Source organism: Barbatula barbatula, assembly GCF_947034865.1.
Source record: "Barbatula barbatula genome assembly, chromosome: 1".
Taxonomy (NCBI): domain Eukaryota; kingdom Metazoa; phylum Chordata; class Actinopteri; order Cypriniformes; family Nemacheilidae; genus Barbatula; species Barbatula barbatula.
This window is the reverse complement of record NC_136766.1, coordinates 25,768,903-25,791,667: the sequence shown is the minus strand read 5'-3', so window position 1 is coordinate 25,791,667 and position 22,765 is coordinate 25,768,903. Positions and strand designations below refer to the sequence as shown.

General features: G+C 41.2%; 1 protein-coding gene across 9 annotated transcripts; it reads left to right on the top strand.

Moving 5' to 3' along the window:
- The first annotated feature begins 15,578 nt into the window (after positions 1-15,578).
- On the top strand, positions 15,579-22,234 carry LOC306894991 (uncharacterized protein). 9 transcript variants are annotated; one of them, XM_079457875.1, is made up of 11 exons: positions 15,581-15,821; positions 16,318-16,491; positions 16,586-16,721; positions 16,867-17,168; positions 17,256-17,370; positions 17,853-17,951; positions 18,068-18,170; positions 18,242-18,808; positions 18,913-19,086; positions 19,290-19,456; positions 19,636-22,234. In XM_079457875.1, exons 4-7 carry the CDS (start codon positions 17,103-17,105, stop codon positions 18,076-18,078), a joined length of 291 nt encoding a protein of 96 aa, XP_079314001.1. In that variant the 5' UTR covers positions 15,581-15,821; positions 16,318-16,491; positions 16,586-16,721; positions 16,867-17,102; the 3' UTR covers positions 18,079-18,170; positions 18,242-18,808; positions 18,913-19,086; positions 19,290-19,456; positions 19,636-22,234. The 9 variants fall into 9 exon arrangements, 8 of the variants coding, with proteins under 8 accessions (XP_079314000.1, XP_079314001.1, XP_079313999.1 ...); XM_079457874.1 differs by having other exon boundaries at positions 15,579-15,821; positions 18,913-19,456; XR_013786746.1 differs by having other exon boundaries at positions 15,598-15,821; positions 18,068-18,808; positions 18,913-19,221; positions 19,313-19,456; positions 19,636-22,228.
- The last annotated feature ends 531 nt before the right edge of the window (positions 22,235-22,765 follow it).

The following is a 22,765-nucleotide window of genomic DNA, read 5'->3' as shown; positions in this document are numbered from 1 at the left end:
CATTAAGTCGTGTTGTAACTTTGTTTAAATACTACAAGTAGCCTAGAACAGCACCAAACTGAATTGCATTATAAAAACCTTGAGCTGGCTTTCCATTACCATACCCTGAGCCAGTACACTAACAGCTACATTTTAACATTTCATTTTTAATATGTACAAATTTTATTACAAATATAATTTGTTTCTACATAACAGCAATATATTTATATTCTTATAATTAATGGGTTTCAAAAACTGCATGAAATAATAATATACTGTAATATTCACCTATTTACCAAAGCACTGTAAGCAATTGAATATTTGCAGATGTCTGCATGACATCTTCATACTTTTATCCTCTCAAAATAATAAAAATATAGCTGGTTACATATAATGACTCATTTAAAAAAACAGGTTGCCTATATTATAATTAATGGAGCACCGTGTCTAAGACAAAGAAGTGGTAAATGCCTCACTTCTCTCTGGAAGTTTCCCAAACTCCCTGAAAACTGCTGTTGTCAAACCCTTCCGGAAAAAAAGCAATCTGGATAAGACCATATTAAACAACTATAGACCCATCTCAGATCTTCCCTTCATAGGCAAGATCATTGAAAAAGAAATTGAAAAGTTGTCTTCAACCAGCTGAACAAATTTTTAAGCTCAAACGGATACTTTGACAATTTTCAATCTGGGTTCCGCCCGCATCACAAAACAGAGACAGCGCTCATTAAGATAATAAACAATATTTGCTTAAATACTGATTCAGGCAAATTATCAGTGCTGGTTCTACTAGACCTCGGTTCTGCATTTGACACAAAATAGTTCTAGAAAGGCTGGAAAACTGGGTGGGGCTTTCTGGGATAGTCCAAATATGGTTCAGGTCATACTTAGAAGCGAGAGGTTATTATGTGAGTATAGGCGACCAGTGGACATCCATGACTCGATCTGAGTGGACATCCATGACATGCGGAGTCCCTCAAGGCTCAATTATCGCGCCCCTCCTATTCAACCTGTACATGCTCCCAATGAGCCAAATAATGAGAAATATCCAAATGGCTAACCACAGCTATGTAGACAACACACAGATATACTTAGCCCTATCGACGATTACAGCCCCATTGACTCCCTGGTCAAATGCATTGATGAAATAAATTGTCTAACTGAAGAAAGTTTTGGCACATCCAACTGAGACAAAACCGAAGTAATTGCGTTTAGAAGTAAAGATGAAGTTCTCAAGGTGAACGCGTACCTTCACTCTAAAGGTCAAACAACTAAAAATCAAGTCAGGAATCTCAATGTGTCTCTAGAGTCAGACCTTAGCTTCAGTAGTCATGTCAAAGCAATAACTAAATCAGCATACTGTCATCTGAAACATATTGCAAGAATTAGATGCTTTGTTTCCAGTCAAGACTTAGAGAAACTTGAGCATGCTTTCATCACCAGCAGGGTGGTATTGTAATGGACTCCTAACTGGCCTCCCCAACAAGACCATAAGACACATGCACCTCATACAGAACGCTGTGGCAAGGATTCTGAGCAGAACCAGAAAATATGATCATATCACACCAGTCCTCAGTTCTTTAAACTGGCTACCAGTTACATATAGGATAGATTTTCAAGTTTTATTACTGGTATATAAATCGTTCAATGGCCTCGGACCTCAATACATTGCAGATATGACCTATGAGATAATGACCATAGGTCATAAGGATCGCCTCAGCTAGAAATACCAAAGGTTCTCTCCAAGCAAGGAGAGTCTGCATTAAGCTATTATGCCAGTCGCAGCTGGAACCAGCTTCCAGAAGAGATCAGATGTGCTCCCACAGTAGTCACATTCAAATCCAGACTCCAAATCCGTCCGACTGTTTGTACTGTACTTTATTTATTTTCTATTCTAAAATGTATTTTATTTTTTATTCTTAACTGGTTACATTTTATTTTTCTTATTTCTTCGCTGTTCTATCAAATGGATATTTTAATTTCTTCTATGTAAAGCACTTTGAATTACCATTGTGTATGAAATGTGCTATATAATAAACTTGCCTTGCCTTGCCAAAGTACAATGAAACACTACTGGAATCTTTTTTAACCAAAACCCCATACACAAGTAAATCAGGGGAGACGTCCACAGTCAACACAGCCATCTACCAGGACATTTTAGAGCACCTCATGTTTTTTCTTCTGCTGACAAGGTCTATGAAGATGCTGATTTCATTTTCCAGCAGGACTTGGCACCTGCCCACAGTGCCAAAGGTACCAAAAGCTGGTTCAATGAACATGGTGTTACTGTGCTTGATTGGCCGGCAAACCCGCCTTAACTGAACCCCATAAAGAGGGAAGATGAAAGACACCAGACCCAACAATGCAGATGAGTCACTAAAAGACAAGGTTCTCCCCCATGACTCCATCCTACAGCATTTGCCTCATTCATATTTTTAGGCAAGATTAAAGGACAATCACTGTTAATTTGTTCATGTTCAATTTTACTAAAGGCGGAACATTATAGGCATGAATTTTTTTAAATGAACGATTGACCCTAACAAAGCTTTAAGTTGCTTTTTGTGGAATTCCTCATTAGGTAGAAAACAAATACATTTGGTCCCTGTCTCTCACAAGATGGTACCAATTCAGAGGAAGAGGTTGTCCAGCCTGGTCTGCTTGACTCAGAAGAGGATGATGAGGTGACCAAGAGGGACAGGAGGATCATGACACAGGGCAGGTTCTAAACATTTGGAGGCCCAAGGGAAAATTTTATTTTGGTAGCCCCTCACAGAACCCCCATCCCCTCCACCATTTAGAATAAATAAGTATTTTATTACGCTGTATAAAAAATGATATCATTAAAAAGTCTGTTTCAATTTCAAACATTTTAGGGCAATAAACCCTGACAGTCTGATGAGGACACGACGAGAAGCGGAAGGTCTTCTTGTATCACCCTGAATGGGTTTATTCTCCAATTAATTAACTGATTCACTTCAGACCTAAGAGACTATTTTCATGTGTTTTTGACATAAACTTGTATTTCCCAGTAGCATAACTTAACCTATATAAGATGCGATAGAGAACTTGCTTGTAGCCTTGTACTGTATGAGATTTGTCGTCTATATGCGAATGTACTTCAAATGAGAAATCGATTGAAAACGTGTAAAAATAATAATCTTCCCTGATGACAAACAATGACTGCAAAATAGATATGCGAGGACATGCGTTGTAGTCAAGAATGAGCACTCTTCCAGAAGTTTGATGTTATGTGCATCGAAGTTGGAGACACATTACAGTTACTGAGGCCCCACCTATAAGCCTGAGGCCCTTAGGCACCTGCCTGCTCTGCCTGTAGGTGGCGCCGGTCTTCTGTCCAATTGCCCTACCTTGTCAGATTTTCCAACCAGAAGGCAAAAATTAATATATTCCAAAACACATCGACAAAATAAACCGGTAGGATGATTTTACAATGCAAAATACCCTGACAGATAGTCTTACCAGCATAAATAAATATGTAGAATGATTTAACAACGAAAAAACCCAATCAGATTGCCGTAGAAGTATAAAATAAAAAGGTAGTGTTATTTTACAGCGCTAAAAAAATGACGTAACATTGAACATTGCGCATGTCTGGTAGGACAATCTGACGGGTAGGATGAAATTTCAGGACACCGCCCTGCCGTGACATGGTGACTGCCAGTCCCTAATCTAAATTAATTTTCCATTATTTTAATGACGTTGGCATTCAAAATTGAATTTTAAATGCCCTATAAACTGAACAGACTTCACGCACACACACAAAAAACGCCTCCCAGAGCCTTTTAAATGCCTCGGAAAACTACAGAGTTACCGCCATCTGCTGCTGAAAACATGAAATGACAAGTATATTCAACCTTTCCAAGACAGGAAATGTCATTTTCAACAACAGTTAAAAAATATACTTGTTATGAATAACACAATAAACCCGATTAATGATCTCTGTTATCATAAGAATAGCACCTTTATTGCGTCACACCTACGCTACGTAATAAACAACTTATCATCGCCAATAATAAGCTTTAAAATACTAGACCATTTTAAATAGTATCAGATCTATCATTGACAACGTGAATCAGGGGAGAGCGCGAACGCAGTCCCCCACTACCAGAAATTATGCAGTCGAGATTCCCACATTTGGGGAATTCGCAGAAGTCAGCACAGCCGAAGTGCAATGGCTGAGCCTCGCCCTGGGTGAACCACCTTCATGATCATGGTGTCTCCCCTGCCAGGTAAGTATGAGTTGTACACGGTCTACGAAGGGCACTGACTTCAGGGAACATACATTTCCACGACGATTAAACGGAAACGACACCATAAAAATTCAACAGTGATCCAAAATTAGGAGTTTGTACCCGTCTTTGCTTTGAACAGTTTCAATGAAAATGTGCTTTTAAAATGTTTTAAAATGTTTCGTTTTAGATGTGTTCAATTCCCGTGATGCAACGCGCGCTTCAACCAGCCAATAGAACAACATGAACGAATAGACGCGTATATGTTACACGTATACTCCTTGATACAATCTAAACGCTGGTCATTCATATTTCGGGCCCATAATCATGTTATGTGCCGTTTATAAGGGTTAAAATCACAACGCAGAGGAACCATGCTTCCGGAACATTAAAACATGGCGCCATGCAGTGGCACTGTAGAGTAATACACGTGAAACATGAACAATGCACTGTTCAACAGTGCTGATTAAATACACAAATACCGGCACAAAACTTAGTCAAACTTTACATTACTGTCTGATCGGTCCTATAATAACACAGTTGTGTAATCATAACCAAACGGATCCGTGGAAATGGATTTGATACATAGACGCGTCAGTCTGCTTTCATATGATAAAACGATTTAAGATGACTCAAAAACATGGATGTCCGTCCAAAGAAGTAAAAAGGTATGAAGACTATAGAAACGAGTCGAAAAGACATATTATTGTCGAACAAAATGAACCTTTACACGATAAATCCTCCCGGTAATCTTAAAAAGAACTAATGTCTTAATACTTAATAAAAGCGTCTGCCAAATGAAAAAAAATGAATAAATGTAAGATATTAATGTGATGGTTTTGTTACCAGCAGAATTTCTTCAAGAAAGACTTTGAGGACGTGTGGATATTGTAATGAGGTTCAGCTAGGAACAGTTCTCACTGGAGCCTCTTTACAACGAAATATTTCGAATGAGAATTAAAAACACTTTTTAAACACGTAACGCTGTTGCCCTCCAGTGGACAAATTAGGTACTGCTAAAAATAATAAATTAAAATCAATGATTTTAATGCATATGTTCCGAGAGTTTAAGTGTGTTGGGTGGCATGCAAATACATTTTAAATCAGCTTTTTCCTGGTTCTTTGTGTTAACAGCTGTAAAATCAGAAAGTATAGCATTTTTTATTTTATTTGTTTATACATTTCATTTATTGACTTCAAACTATGCAGAATTTTAACTTGCTTTAACTTGTTGCTGACTAAATACAGAAGGAAGTCTGGGCTAATAACACAATACATTAGGCTGCTTTGTGTTACAGCAATAACATTATCAGACAAAACCTGCAATTGAAAAAAGAAAATTGTTACTCCCAGTATATCAAATCATCAAAAATGTTAAACCCTGCAGATATAATCCAGACATCAGTGTCCACCTAGACAGGTCTTTACACAGACAAAAAAAACTTTTGTTGTTTTGTTGCAAACTCATTCAAAGGTGCTGCAGGAATACATGGTTGCAAAATGTCTAATCTAGGTTTAACAGGGGAATTACAGCATATCATTTGACACGAGTCAGCAGTCACTCAGACTTCAACCGTAGATGACCAATCATGGGGTTGGCATCAATTGTTGTCTACCAATCAGAGGCGCTCTTAATCAGTTTAGCTTTTCTGATTAGACTACCAATCATATTAGATCTCAACATAGATAGGCAGTGTTGCCAGATTGGGTTTGGGCTTGATTAGAATGGGTTAGACCGGAGACAAATACATTGGGCGGGTGGACAAAATTTGGACTGCTAATGAAATTAAAAACCCACCCAAGCAGCCTGCCTTTTCTTTGCTTTTATTTAGTAAAGTTATTTAAAAACATTCGAAAATAATGTGTAGTGCAGTCATAAACACATTATTCCTTAACACAGCCCCTATTAGTTCAATTTGACCAATCAGGTCTGTGTCTGGGATAGGGACACTTGCTGTCAATCAATCTACCCTTGAGATGCGATGACTCATGAGTGATAGGGTTTTGGTGAGACAAACAACCAGATATTGAACATTGATCGCAATGCCAAAGTGGCACAAATAGATGTTGCTTGGTAATTTGGAGAGCAACTAAAATCCCACAACGTGGATGACACACGTGATGACACACGACTCAAAGAATTTGTAAATATAACTAACTGAATTCAGAGTGAAGTTGAACGGTTTAATACAAATCAAACTGAATATGGGTTTATACTACTTATTTTCATCCCCAGAACACCTTTAAACTATAAAGTCTCGTCTTTAACAGCTGCCGGACTTGCTTCTTGCCATTTTGCATTATATGTTCTGCAATATATACTTAAATGGTTTCTGGACATTAGTATGATTTTCAAAGTTATGTCGCCAACTACTGGCGTGGCATGTGTAATACAGTAATTTTTGCGGATCTGTGTAAATGTGGATTGTTTTAATAACGTTGTAGTGTGTATGTGAAACTTTTCAAAAATGCAAAAGAAAAACTTTTCCGCTTTTCATCGCGTAAATGTGGCCTTATTCAAAAGAAGGGTGCTTGTAGTCCCAGCCATTCTTGCTCCAGCATCAACTACTCACACATCGAGCATATACAAATTCCAAGCAAAGCAACAAGTTTTGAAAGAACAGACATTGTGATGCTATTTCCAATGACCCTGAGACAGTATAAATAAACAGAGATGGAAACCATTTGGCAAATAAACTGTAGTCTTGAGCTTATCACCCTTATCTCCCCACTGTCATCATCATCACGAGGATGGCCCCAAGTCACTTAAAGACAATGTTCTCCCTCATGTCTCCATCCTACAGCATTTGCCTCATTCATATTTTTAGGCAAGATTAAAGGACAATCACTGTTAATTTGTTCATGTTCAATTTTACTAAAGGCGGAACATTATAGGCATGAATTTTTTTAAATGAACGATTGACCCTAACAAAGCTTTAAGTTGCTTTTTGTGGAATTCCTCATTAGGTAGAAAACAAATACATTTGGTCCCTGTCTCTCACAAGATGGTACCAATTCAGAGGAAGAGGTTGTCCAGCCTGGTCTCCTTGACTCAGAAGAGGATGATGAGGTGACCAAGATTGCCAGGAGGATTATGACACGGTTACTGCCATTCCCTAATCGAAGTTAGCTTTTCCTTTTTATTAATTAATGAACGGGATTTGAAATGCTCTCTAACCTTAACAGACCGTAGTACATATAACCTGAACAGACTTATATGTTTATTCTCAAGTACACATTACTAGAGGCTTTTAAATGCTTGTCATGCCTTAGAGAACTACTGTTATACCACCATCTGCTGTTAAAAACATAACATAACTTTGAATTTTTTCAAGAGGAAAAAATACATTTTCAAAAACAGACCCTAAATTATAAGAAAATCTGTATTTACATAATCGAAAATTACAAGAAAGACAATAAAATCATATTGCTGTGAATAACTGCTAAACCTCCCGATAAAGAATTGACGACTTACAAATTCAGTCTATTGAAAAAACAAACAATAACACAGGAAGAGCATGAGTAATAAAGCCTCCCGATCATTTTATATTATTGGTTTTCAATTGTCACTCAAAACCAACAGCCGTTTGTCAAATGATTTTCCAGATCTATCGTTGACCAAATGAATCATGGGAGAGCGCGAACACGGTCCCTCACTACCAGAAATGATGCAGTCGAAGTCAACACAGCCTAAGTGCAATGCTCACTGTAGACTATCGCGTCCCCTCATTGGCCGAGTGTCCTACATTGTCTACAGTCGCCGTAGTCTCTAGACCAATCAGAAGGCCGAACGGTCTACAGTGACGGCCAAATCAGGTGCGATTAAAAGCGCCCGTGCTCATGAGCGACACAGACGGATAATCGAATTTCGTATTAGTATTAGTATTGACATATTTTCAATAATTTATGTTTGTTAATTTGCGATATCGGGACATAAAGCTAGCCTCCTTCGCTAACGCTAGCCTGCTTCGCTAACGCTACAGCTTCTGCAAAAAAGTTCATCGGTGACGACCTGTCATTCACAGCGTCCGTGGTGAGAGTGATTTAATGTTTACACGACATTACAAAGTAGACAAATCACTTTTAATTCGTCAAAAAAACAAGCACAAGACAGTTATTTCATATGTTGTCATATAAAAGCGTTAGCCGCCCTTGAGCTTTCAATTGACATTTCATTACGATAATTAACCATGTTATTTGTGGTAAAAGTGTAGTAACCATGGGGGGTTTGGGGTTCTGGTTGCCATTGGCTTGGTTTCTGTAACAAAACCATGGTTATTTTGTTGTAAACATCGTTTTACTATAGTAACCATGGTAAACTGTAAACCATGGTTATTGTTTTAAGGCTTACCCAAGATCAACATTCCATTCAGGAAGTAAATAAATGTAAAACATTAGTTAGTATGATTATTAAAACAAATGTATTTAATACATGGCACAGACACATACACCTTTGATTGTGGACATGTTTTACTTCATCATGACCTCATGTATTAGTCATGCTAAGAGAAACCCCCTGTTTCTTACAGGTGTGTTTAACATGGATCCATTGTTGCCCACCCTAAATATTTTAGACAAAAGTGTGTCGCAAAATAGGCAAACATGCCTTCTTAAGGCTTCAAAGGAGGCCAAGTCACTGGCATCTCGCAACACATGCTATGACACGAGCACAGTCCAGGATGAAAAGACGGCTTGTCATGAAGGTCATATCTTGGATGGAAATATATTAACATATTTAGTGCCATGTAGTTGTCATTGTGCTTGTCATTAACATCATTGCAAATTCTATGTCTTCAGCTAAAAAGAGATGTCAGCCCATCGCCTAGACTTCATCAGAGGCGCTGTACCTCGGCCAGCTTAATCTGACCTTTGGCAAATACAATGGTCAAATCTTCACATGGCTGGCAGAGAATGATGTTGGCTACATTAAGTAGTAAGTCTGTTGCTTGCACATTTAAGATTTGTTTCCATCGTCCTTCGATACAATTATTTTTATTTATTCACTGTTTGGAATTATCTGTAATTATTAATCATCATTGTTTTCTGACATTTGAGTATCCTTGATCTCCATGTTAAAGAAAGCCGCCATCCTGACAAAAAACAGAGCCATGGCACCTGGGTGAAGGATCTCCTATTTAGGTATGTGCAGCTGTTTCGAGATAAACGTGGACAGGGCCGCTTTAAATCTTTCACGTATCTAGAGATGTGGCAGTGGTACAGCCTGCACAAGACCCTTCAAGCTGACCCACAAGCTGGGACCACCATGAGAGGAAAATGGCACAGGAAGCAAACTGCTCTGTGCGGCAGTGACTGGTGATGAAGGAGGAGGACATCATCACCAAGTCACTGAAGCACTTCAGGCGGTACATTCTCGACAAAGAGGTAGGTTTAAGGTGCCTTTACTAAAAATCACAGTGCAGCATATAATATAAACTTCAAGGCTGAAATTCACCTGTGCTTGCTTCGCAGGACCGGGCCACTCATGAAGTAGCTGCCAGCTCAAGTTCATCAGGGTCCAAAGGTGATAGTGTTTGTGCGGATGACACACTGCTGTTGGAAGCTCTTGCCACCTTTGAACGAGAAGGTAAAGCGATTTTTTTTAATGTTTTCAATTTTAAGTGTTATCATAGCATGAACTGTTAAAGGGATAGTTCACCCCAAAATGAAAATTGTGTCATCATTTGTTCACTGTCATTTCAAACTTGCATGACCAACTTTCGTCTGCTAAACACAGAAGAACATATTTTGAAGGACAACAGTGATACCCATTGACTTGCATTGGTTTTGTGTCCACACAATAAAAGTGAATAGGGACCGCCGTTCTTCGGTAACACACACTTTCTTCAAAATATCTTCTATTGCAGAAGAAATGTTTGAAATGACAAGAGGGTGAGTAAAAGATGACAGAATTCTAATTTTTGGGTAAACTATCCCTTTTATGCATAAACTGAATCAAATAAGACAAAATAAAGACACTTTGTGTGGCTGAAGCTTACTTCAGATGAATATGTTGTCTTGCTGCTTTAACATTGACTTTTGTCCACTTGTGTGTTTGGCCTCATTTAGCATCAGGAAAAGCAGGGGATAGAAAAAAAGTATCTGAAAACAAAGGCCCATTCAGATCCACCACAGAAGCCAAACACATACTCTATTCCATCATCAACTGTAAGTCCATACACTGTAGAATCAAACAAGTTCACATAAATCATTTAAATTGAGAAAAGCGATTGACATTTGATTTTGTAAACTTATTTTATGTGTTAATCTTGTCTGCATGTGAGGTTGGTCCTGATGGGACTGGTGCAGCACTTCAGCATTGTCTGGGCACAGCAACATCAAACACAGCAGCAGATACTCCACGTCATGGGACAACTCAAAGTTTAAGTATGGTTGTTAGATAAGGACACAGCTTGCATACATGCACTCGGTGGTTGTTACTAAAGGTTTTGTCTTAGCTTTAATACCAGGTGACATTCGAAGGCTGGCATAAAACATGGGAATCTGGTCCTAATGAGCTTTCCAAAGCAGACATCGTGTGGCTAAAAGAGGATGAAGACAGGGGACTCTTTCAGAAGGTCATGTCCTATCAAGACAAGCATGGCAACAGAAGGTGGAGGAAAGTTCTGAAGGATGACAGGATGGTTTCATCCTCCTGAATTACCCGGGGTGGTGGAAGGGAAAGTCCCCTCAGCGGACTCATTTTTTCACAGCTCTGTGTTTTTCTGGAGACCAGTTGGAGTGTGGCGTTACAGTCTTCGCTGTCCTAGGTCTGACTGCCCAGCACGTTCCAGTCAGAATGCTTTCCTGTACCGTTGTGGGTATTCCAAAAGGGTCAGACAGATCTGCCACATCTCTGGCTGGTACACCATGCTGATTGAGGTCCTGGCATGTAATGCATGCAGAAAGGCAGCCAATGAGTCAGAGGAACACTATCTGTCGTTTTCTGTCATGGGATGGGTGCATTATTGACCAGCTCAGTCCAGCTCACAGAGCTGTGTTCCCTGCTGTCTTAACATTACGGTGAGTCTGCAAATTTCCACAATAACTCTATGTCTAATTTATTGAACTAGAAGAAAATATGTATTGCTTGTAGCAGCCATCAAATTATTGTGCTTTAATTTCAGACGTGGTTTAGACAAGCAAGTGATCCGCCTGATGAGGGATCGCACTGAGGGCAACACCATGGCCAAGGTGTGGAGACAGGTTCTGGAAAGCCACTTCGAGGAATATCTGCAAAGAAAAGACTTATACACCACCCTCCTCAGCCAGTACAAAAGACCTGGGAAGATCACAAGAAAGTCAGAGTTAATTGTTCTCTTAACTGTTTAGGTATAGATATATATATGATACAAACACGGCAGGGACCCTCACTGTAATGAGGAACAAATAACCAAATTAACCATCCAGTTGTTCTTTAAACCATCAGTAATGAGGTATGTGCGTGGACCATTTAGTTTTTCATCAGTAATGAAGTCTGTGTGTTTATTGTCTCTGCTTTTAGGGATTTTGTGCCAACAATTTCAGCAACCACCACCAAGGAGAGAACTGCCATCACCAAGGCTGCTGAGGAAAGTCTTTCTTCTTAGTGAAGTAGAAAACATTGAGGACTACCGAACACAGATCATGTCCACGTTTGGCAAAGTCTCAAAATACGACTCCACCAAAAAGGTTAATTTAACAACTTTGTACTTATGGCTTGGTATGCATAATGGAAAATCGTAATAATTTTTTAATAGTATTTGCTTCCGGTTATAAAATTAATAACACCTGACTTAACTGACTTAAAATGAGAACAGGTGTAAAGGTTTGAATCACTTTGTTTTGTATTTATTATCGATATGCAAGAAACTTTCCGGAGGCGGAAAAGGCACTGCGGAATGGTGTACAAACGTGGCCAACGAGCTGGGTCAGATCCTCATATCGGTCCTGACCTGTGAGGAATCGCTGCACAAATTGTGGCCAATGGCTGAAGGCCTCATGAAACGTTACAGGAATGCTGGTGAGACACCTCCTGAGCTCATGTATGTTGACCGTGGCTGTTGTCGTGTCCATGGTGTGTCTTCAGTGGAACAGCTCTTCAGTGAGTGGACAGACGGAGGTATGCTGGTACAGGTTGACATCTTTCCTTGAATCCATCGTTTTGACGCGGCTGTGCAGACAGATCCCCACCCGAAATATACCCTGTTCAAGTCTGCCCTCTCTGCTGCGGTCTTTGCTTACAACAAGGACGACATGGCCCTACTGGTACAGGCCATACACGCAGGTCACCCAATCAGCTATGCTTCCCTGACTGACAGCCAGATCATCGAAATCCATGTCAGCAAGTCAGACTTGAGCCATCACGTCAGGAGGATTACAGTTGGTGCACAGGGAACATGTGCGCGTGTCAACAGCGCCATTGACATCCTTAAGGGAGCTGCTGGGATGGATTGAGAATCAGGTTCATCTTTTCAAAGATGCTGCAACGATCGACCAGTCTGGGAGAACCAACAAAAGCACCTCGAGTGCATACAAGATCCACCGGGGAGGAACTTGTACACCATCACAAAGTATGTGACCCGTAATGGTGTGCGCCTTCCACGGTACAGCACGGTGAGAGGGAGCAACAGTCTGGAAGGCTTTCACTCTTTCCTGCCCAAAATGATCCCTGGGCCCCACTGTGGAGCTGTCCCCTTCCAAGTGTATATCCTAGCTGGCATTGCACGCTGGAACTCTGACAGGGAGTCAGCAAGTGTCAAAGGTCAAAAAGGGAGAAAGCACATGGTGTACGTGTCTCCTCTAGTACATCGACTGAACCAGATGTGTCAGGAACTGTTTGGGGAGGTGGAGGAGGCAAACTTCAGGACTCCAGTTCCCGCTGGTGATGAGCGGATTGGTCTGGAGTATCTGTTTTCTCAATCATCAGAGCCTTTCAGTGCTCCTGACATTATGCTCAGACCAGAGAGACACTTCGAGCAGACGAAGATGAACCTGATGAGGTTTCTGCTGGTGTGGCAGAAGAGGAGGAGAAGGAGGAAGATGTAGGCTACAGCTCTGACCGTGAGGGTGATAGTCTGACTCCACTAAAAAACAATCTGTGCCTCACTGACCAGGTAGTGGCTAGTGACTTTGATCCCTGTGTGGAGGATGTGTGTGGTCCTAATCATCTCCCTGGGTACCAACATGTAGAGGAGCTGAGCAAAGTCCTTGTTGAGATTGCCTTGGAGGAAGGAAAGCTGGCAATAAGTGATTCTACTAGACAGAGGGTCATCAGTGCCTGGAACAAGTTTGACCTCCATGATCGTAGCATCCAGCAGTTCGACAGCCTTTACTCAGCCCGCCGGTGGAAATGCTCTCTTAGGCCGCACAAATGGAGATCCATCAGAGTCGTCTTTGGTGCAAAAGCTGAAGTTCAGTAAGCGTTACTCGGCCGCCCACTTGGTTGACTCCAGAAAGAACCGGCTGATGTACTGCATAATGAAACAGCTGTGGCTTCATCCTGCTTGTGGAAAAAAAGGCGCACCTAGGACCACTGAAGCATCAGATCACCAAAATGTACCAGCGTGTGCAACAGAGAGTGACCGTGGATGATACAGAATTAAGTAAACTTGGTATTCCAATACTGAAAATTAATTCTAAATGTGTGAGCGAATTCATAAGAAGACAAGAGGCCTTGTCAGCCAAAAACGTGACAGATCAAGGTTTGTCTGTACTCCAAAGTCATCACAGTGTTTCTGGAGCAAGCCAGCCCCCAGCGACTGAGCTTCCAGATGAAAGGCCCCACACCAGCCGACCTATGGTACAGTTTAATATTACTCCATCCTTGGCAGGGACCCGGAAAATTAAATCCAGACTGCCGAATGTCATAGCTGTGCCCCCCACTGCTCTCACTCAGCTCTTAACAGCACCAGTTCTCACCAATCCACCAGCAGGTCTCCAGCCTACCCCCACTTCCAGTCAGCTGATGGCTTTACCTCTCACAGGACCTCCTGCTGTTTTCCTGCCGAAGGCATCCTTTCCTCCGCCATCACCAGCAAGATCCACCCTCTACAAGAGGAAACGGGCAGAGCGAAGTGGCGTGGGACATAAAGCTGGGGTTAAAGTATACATTTGTGCACTGTGTGGCCAACCCACTCAAGACCACCACAAGTACAGAAGAAAAAAAACTTACTGTGAAAGCACCAAATCGTCCACATCCAAAGACATTGCTGGATAGACTTTTGCTAATTTTGCAGACTTTAAAAAGGCAGTGGACAATGTCTTGGACTCTCAGTCCCAGCCCCTCGAGTCTGTCTAGGCAGTCAAACTGTATAGCGTTATATTTCTGTATATAGTTCTCTCTCTCCTCTACACCTATAGCTCTAGTGTGGTGAGCTAGTATTGTATTTCTCTGATAATTGAGGACTTTATGATGTCTGTTTGGAATATCTAAAATGTGTATTATTTAATAAACAATCTGTACAGCTTAAATTTTGTCTAATCTTTATTTTCATCCATCCCACATTATCAAAATGCATGATAAACTAAAAGACAATGATTGACGAGGATACATTTACAAATCTGGCAACTATTCTATAGTGACTATACTTTTTAAGATTAGATTAGATTCAACTTTATTGTCATTACACATATACAAAGTACAGTGTAACGAAATGTAGTTTAGGTCTAACCTGAAGTGCAATTAGCAAGTGCAGGATATACAGTGAATAAATACAGAATACAATATTAGGAAAATATTATACAGTGGGCATGGATTATTAATGTACTTTACAGTAGGTGTGTTCTATGAAAATACTTTACAGTAGGTATGTTCTATGAAAATATGACAGTAGGTTTGTGCTATGAACAATATATACAGATGGCTATATACTATGAACATTAATGTACAGGTGGCTATGAACAGATAATAATTTAGACTAAACAATAGTGCAAGTGACTATTGGTATACTTCAATAACGGACTTTGAATTCTTAAATAATTGAGCTGGAAACACACTCTTTACTGTTCAGTACTGTTAGTGATAAATGAACGCAACATACATATTAACTTAAACTTATACTAAAGTAAATATTTCAGATGACAGCATTATATAAGCATCCACAATTACACCTTTCAAAAGAGATAGCAAAAATATGCAAATTATCTTTAACGTCATGGTAATACTTTTTACATGCACAATCACAGCCACTCACATCCCACATTTGTCTAGAGTCCAGGTCAAGATTTGCACGTCGTGCGGTCCCATCGCCTGCAGTCGAAGTCAGCACAGCCTAAGTGCAATGCTCACTGTAGACTATCGCGTCCCCTCATTGGCCGAGTGTCCTACATTGTCTACAGTCGCCGTAGTCTCTAGACCAATCAGAAGGCCGAACGGTCTACAGTGACGGCCAAATCAGGTGCGATTAAAAGCGCCCGTGCTCATGAGCGACACAGACGGATAATCGAATTTCGTATTAGTATTAGTATTGACATATTTTCAATAATTTATGTTTGTTAATTTGCGATATCGGGACATAAAGCTAGCCTCCTTCGCTAACGCTAGCCTGCTTCGCTAACGCTACAGCTTCTGCAAAAAAGTTCATCGGTGACGACCTGTCATTCACAGCGTCCGTGGTGAGAGTGATTTAATGTTTACACGACATTACAAAGTAGACAAATAACTTTTAATTCGTCAAAAAAACAAGCACAAGACAGTTATTTCATATGTTGTCATATAAAAGCGTTAGCCGCCCTTGAGCTTTCCATTGACATTTCATTACGATAATTAACCATGTTATTTGTGGTAAAAGTGTAGTAACCATGGGGGGTTTGGGGTTCTGGTTGCCATTGGCTTGGTTTCTGTAACAAAACCATGGTTATTTTGTTGTAAACATCGTTTTACTATAGTAACCATGGTAAACTGCAAACCATGGTTATTGTTTTAAGGCTTACCCAAGATCAACATTCCATTCAGGAAGTAAATAAATGTAAAACATTAGTTAGTATGATTATTAAAACAAATGTATTTAATACATGGCACAGACACATACACCTTTGATTGTGGACATGTTTTACTTCATCATGACCTCATGTATTAGTCATGCTAAGAGAAACCCCCTGTTTCTTACAGGTGTGTTTAACATGGATCCATTGTTGCCCACCCTAAATATTTTAGACAAAAGTGTGTCGCAAAATAGGCAACCATGCCTTCTTAAGGCTTCAAAGGAGGCCAAGTCACTGGCATCTCGCAACACATGCTATGACACGAGCACAGTCCAGGATGAAAAGACGGCTTGTCATGAAGGTCATATCTTGGCACTAAATATGTTAATATATTTCCATCCATGTAGTTGTCATTGTGCTTGTCATTAACATCATTGCAAATTCTATGTCTTCAGCTAAAAAGAGATGTCAGCCCATCGCCTAGACTTCATCAGAGGCGCTGTACCTCGGCCAGCTTAATCTGACCTTTGGCAAATACAATGGTCAAATCTTCACATGGCTGGCAGAGAATGATGTTGGCTACATTAAGTAGTAAGTCTGTTGCTTGCACATTTAAGATTTGTTTCCATCGTCCTTTGATACAATTATTTTTATTTATTCACTGTTTGGAATTATCTGTAATTATTAATCATCATTGTTTTCTGACATTTGAGTATCCTTGATCTCCATGTTAAAGAAAGCCGCCATCCTGACAAAAAACAGAGCCATGGCACCTGGGTGAAGGATCTCCTATTTAGGTATGTGCAGCTGTTTCGAGATAAACGTGGACAGGGCCGCTTTAAATCTTTCACGTATCTAGAGATGTGGCAGTGGTACAGCCTGCACAAGACCCTTCAAGCTGACCCACAAGCTGGGACCACCCATGAGAGGAATATGGCACAGGAAGCAAACTGCTCTGTGCGGCAGTGACTGATGATGAAGGAGGAGGACATCATCAAGTCACTGAAGCGCTTCAGGCGGTACATTCTTGACAAAGAGGTAGGTTTAAGGTGCCTTTACTAAAAATCACAGTGCAGCATATAATATAAACTTCAAGGCTGAAATTCACCTGTGCTTGCTTCGCAGGACCGGGCCGCTCATGAAGCAGCTGCCAGCTCAAGTTCATCAGGGTCCAAAGGTGATAGTGTTTGTGCGGATGACACACTGCTGTTGGAAGCTCTTGCCACCTTTGAACGAGAAGGTATAGCGATTTTTTTTTATGTTTTCAATTTTAAGTGTTATCATAGCATGAACTGTTAAAGGGATAGTTCACCCCAAAATGAAAATTGTGTCATCATTTGTTCACTGTCATTTCAAACTTGCATGACCAACTTTCGTCTGCTAAACACAGAAGAACATATTTTGAAGGACAACAGTGATACCCATTGACTTGCATTGGTTTTATGTCCACACAATAAAAGTGAATAGGGACCGCCGTTCTTCGGTAACACTCACTTTCTTCAAAATATCTTCTATTGCAGAAGAAATGTTTGAAATGACAAGAGGGTGAGTAAAAGATGACAGAATTCTAATTTTTGGGTAAACTATCCCTTTTATGCATAAACTGAATCAAATAAGACAAAATAAAGACACTTTGTGTGGCTGAAGCTTACTTCAGATGAATATGTTGTCTTGCTGCTTTAACATTGACTTTTGTCCACTTGTGTGTTTGGCCTCATTTAGCATCAGGAAAAGCAGGGGATAGAAAAAAAGTATCTGAAAACAAAGGCCCATTCAGATCCACCACAGAAGCCAAACACATACTCTATTCCATCATCAACTGTAAGTCCATACACTGTAGAATCAAACAAGTTCACATAAATCATTTAAATTGAGAAAAGCGATTGACATTTGATTTTGTAAACTTATTTTATGTGTTAATCTTGTCTGCATGTGAGGTTGGTCCTGATGGGACTGGTGCAGCACTTCAGCATTGTCTGGGCACAGCAACATCAAACACAGCAGCAGATACTCCACGTCATGGGACAACTCAAAGTTTAAGTATGGTTGTTAGATAAGGACACAGCTTGCATACATGCACTCGGTGGTTGTTACTAAAGGTTTTGTCTTAGCTTTAATACCAGGTGACATTCGAAGGCTGGCATAAAACATGGGAATCTGGTCCTAATGAGCTTTCCAAAGCAGACATCGTGTGGCTAAAAGAGGATGAAGACAGGGGACTCTTTCAGAAGGTCATGTCCTATCAAGACAAGCATGGCAACAGAAGGTGGAGGAAAGTTCTGAAGGATGACAGGATGGTTTCATCCTCCTGAATTACCCGGGGTGGTGGAAGGGAAAGTCCCCTCAGCGGACTCATTTTTTCACAGCTCTGTGTTTTTCTGGAGACCAGTTGGAGTGTGGCGTTACAGTCTTCGCTGTCCTAGGTCTGACTGCCCAGCACGTTCCAGTCAGAATGCTTTCCTGTACCGTTGTGGGTATTCCAAAAGGGTCAGACAGATCTGCCACATCTCTGGCTGGTACACCATGCTGATTGAGGTCCTGGCATGTAATGCATGCAGAAAGGCAGCCAATGAGTCAGAGGAACACTCTATCTGTCGTTTTCTGTCATGGGATGGGTGCATTATTGACCAGCTCAGTCCAGCTCACAGAGCTGTGTTCCCTGCTGTCTTAACATTATGGTGAGTCTGCAAATTTCCACAATAACTCTATGTCTAATTTATTGAACTAGAAGAAAATATGTATTGCTTGTAGCAGCCATCAAATTATTGTGCTTTAATTTCAGACGTGGTGTAGACAAGCAAGTGATCCGCCTGATGAGGGATCGCACTGAGGGCAACACCATGGCCAAGGTGTGGAGACAGGTTCTGGAAAGCCACTTCGAGGAATATCTGCAAAGAAAAGACTTATACACCACCCTCCTCAGCCAGTACAAAAGACCTGGGAAGATCACAAGAAAGTCAGAGTTAATTGTTCTCTTAACTGTTTAGGTATAGATATATATATGATACAAACACGGCAGGGACCCTCACTGTAATGAGGAACAAATAACCAAATTAACCATCCAGTTGTTCTTTAAACCATCAGTAATGAGGTATGTGCGTGGACCATTTAGTTTTTCATCAGTAATGAAGTCTGTGTGTTTATTGTCTCTGCTTTTAGGGATTTTGTGCCAACAATTTCAGCAACCACCACCAAGGAGAGAACTGCCATCACCAAGGCTGCTGAGGAAAGTCTTTCTTCTTAGTGAAGTAGAAAACATTGAGGACTACCGAACACAGATCATGTCCACGTTTGGCAAAGTCTCAAAATACGACTCCACCAAAAAGGTTAATTTAACAACTTTGTACTTATGGCTTGGTATGCATAATGGAAAATCGTAATAATTTTTTTAAATAGTATTTGCTTCCGGTAATAAAATTAATAACACCTGACTTAACTGACTTAAAATGAGAACAGGTGTAAAGGTTTGAATCACTTTGTTTTGTATTTCTTATCGATATGCAAGAAACTTTCCGGAGGCGGAAAAGGCACTGCGGAATGGTGTACACACGTGGCCAACGAGCTGGGTCAGATCCTCATATCGGTCCTGATCTGTGAGGAATCGCTGCACAAATTGTGGCCAATGGCTGAAGGCCTCATGAAACGTTACAGGAATGCTGGTGAGACACCTCCTGAGCTCATGTATGTTGACCGTGGCTGTTGTCGTGTCCATGGTGTGTCTTCAGTGGAACAGCTCTTCAGTGAGTGGACAGACGGAGGTATGCTGGTACAGGTTGACATCTTTCACTGGATCCATCGTTTTGACGCGGCTGTGCAGACAGATCCCCACCCGAAATATACCCTGTTCAAGTCTGCCCTCTCTGCTGCGGTCTTTGCTTACAACAAGGACGACATGGCCCTACTGGTACAGGCCATACACGCAGGTCACCCAATCAGCTATGCTTCCCTGACTGACAGCCAGATCATCGAAATCCATGTCAGCAAGTCAGACTTGAGCCATCACGTCAGGAGGATTACAGTTGGTGCACAGGGAACATGTGCGCGTGTCAACAGCGCCATTGACATCCTTAAGGGAGCTGCTGGGATGGATGAGAATCAGGTTCATCTTTTCAAAGATGCTGCAACGATCGACCAGTCTGGGAGAACCAACAAAAGCACCTCGAGTGCATACAAGATCCACCGGGGAGGAACTTGTACACCATCACAAAGTATGTGACCCGTAGTGGTGTGCGCCTTCCACGGTACAGCACGGTGAGAGGGAGCAACAGTCTGGAAGGCTTTCACTCTTTCCTGCCCAAAATGATCCCTGGGCCCCACTGTGGAGCTGTCCCCTTCCAAGTGTATATCCTAGCTGGCATTGCACGCTGGAACTCTGACAGGGAGTCAGCAAGTGTCAAAGGTCAGAAAGGGAGAAAGCACATGGTGTACGTGTCTCCTCTAGTACATCGACTGAACCAGAGGTGTCAGGAACTGTTTGGGGAGGTGGAGGAGGCAAACTTCAGGACTCCAGTTCCCGCTGGTGATGAGCGGATTGGTCTGGAGTATCTGTTTTCTCAATCATCAGAGCCTTTCAGTGCTCCTGACATTATGCTCAGACCAGAGAGACACTTCGAGCAGACGAAGATGAACCTGATGAGGTTTCTGCTGGTGTGGCAGAAGAGGAGGAGAAGGAGGAAGATGTAGGCTACAGCTCTGACCGTGAGGGTGATAGTCTGACTCCACTAAAAAACAATCTGTGCCTCACTGACCAGGTAGTGGCTAGTGACTTTGATCCCTGTGTGGAGGATGTGTGTGGTCCTAATCATCTCCCTGGGTACCAACATGTAGAGGAGCTGAGCAAAGTCCTTGTTGAGATTGCCTTGGAGGAAGGAAAGCTGGCAATAAGTGATTCTACTAGACAGAGGGTCATCAGTGCCTGGAACAAGTTTGACCTCCATGATCGTAGCATCCAGCAGTTCGACAGCCTTTACTCAGCCCGCCGGTGGAAATGCTCTCTTAGGCCGCACAAATGGAGATCCATCAGAGTCGTCTTTGGTGCAAAAGCTGAAGTTCAGTAAGCGTTACTCGGCCGCCCACTTGGTTGACTCCAGAAAGAACCGGCTGATGTACTGCATAATGAAACAGCTGTGGCTTCATCCTGCTTGTGGAAAAAAAGGCGCACCTAGGACCACTGAAGCATCAGATCACCAAAATGTACCAGCGTGTGCAACAGAGAGTGACCGTGGATGATACAGAATTAAGTAAACTTGGTATTCCAATACTGAAAATTAATTCTAAATGTGTGAGCGAATTCATAAGAAGACAAGAGGCCTTGTCAGCCAAAAACGTGACAGATCAAGGTTTGTCTGTACTCCAAAGTCATCACAGTGTTTCTGGAGCAAGCCAGCCCCCAGCGACTGAGCTTCCAGATGAAAGGCCCCACACCAGCCGACCTATGGTACAGTTTAATATTACTCCATCCTTGGCAGGGACCCGGAAAATTAAATCCAGACTGCCGAATGTCATAGCTGTGCCCCCCACTGCTCTCACTCAGCTCTTAACAGCACCAGTTCTCACCAATCCACCAGCAGGTCTCCAGCCTACCCCCACTTCCAGTCAGCTGATGGCTTTACCTCTCACAGGACCTCCTGCTGTTTTCCTGCCGAAGGCATCCTTTCCTCCGCCATCACCAGCAAGATCCACCCTCTACAAGAGGAAACGGGCAGAGCGAAGTGGCGTGGGACATAAAGCTGGGGTTAAAGTATACATTTGTGCACTGTGTGGCCAACCCACTCAAGACCACCACAAGTACAGAAGAAAAAAACTTACTGTGAAAGCACCAAATCGTCCACATCCAAAGACATTGCTGGATAGACTTTTGCTAATTTTGCAGACTTTAAAAAGGCAGTGGACAATGTCTTGGACTCTCAGTCCCAGCCCCTCGAGTCTGTCTAGGCAGTCAAACTGTATAGCGTTATATTTCTGTATATAGTTCTCTCTCTCCTCTACACCTATAGCTCTAGTGTGGTGAGCTAGTATTGTATTTCTCTGATAATTGAGGACTTTATGATGTCTGTTTGGAATATCTAAAATGTGTATTATTAAATAAACAATATGTACAGCTTAAATTTTGTCTAATCTTTATTTTCATCCATCCCACATTATCAAAATGCATGATAAACTAAAAGACAATGATTGACGAGGATACATTTACAAATCTGGCAACTATTCTATAGTGACTATACTTTTTAAGATTAGATTAGATTCAACTTTATTGTCATTACACATATACAAAGTACAGTGTAACGAAATGTAGTTTAGGTCTAACCTGAAGTGCAATTAGCAAGTGCAGGATATACAGTGAATAAATACAGAATACAATATTAGGAAAATATTATACAGTGGGCATGGATTATTAATGTACTTTACAGTAGGTGTGTTCTATGAAAATACTTTACAGTAGGTATGTTCTATGAAAATATGACAGTAGTTTTGTGCTATGAACAATATATACAGATGGCTATATACTATAAATTATTATCTGTTCATAGCCACCTGTACATTAATGTTCAGACTAAACAATAGTGCAAGTGACTATTGGTATACTTCAATAACGGACTTTGAATTCTTAAATAATTGATCTGGAAACACACTCT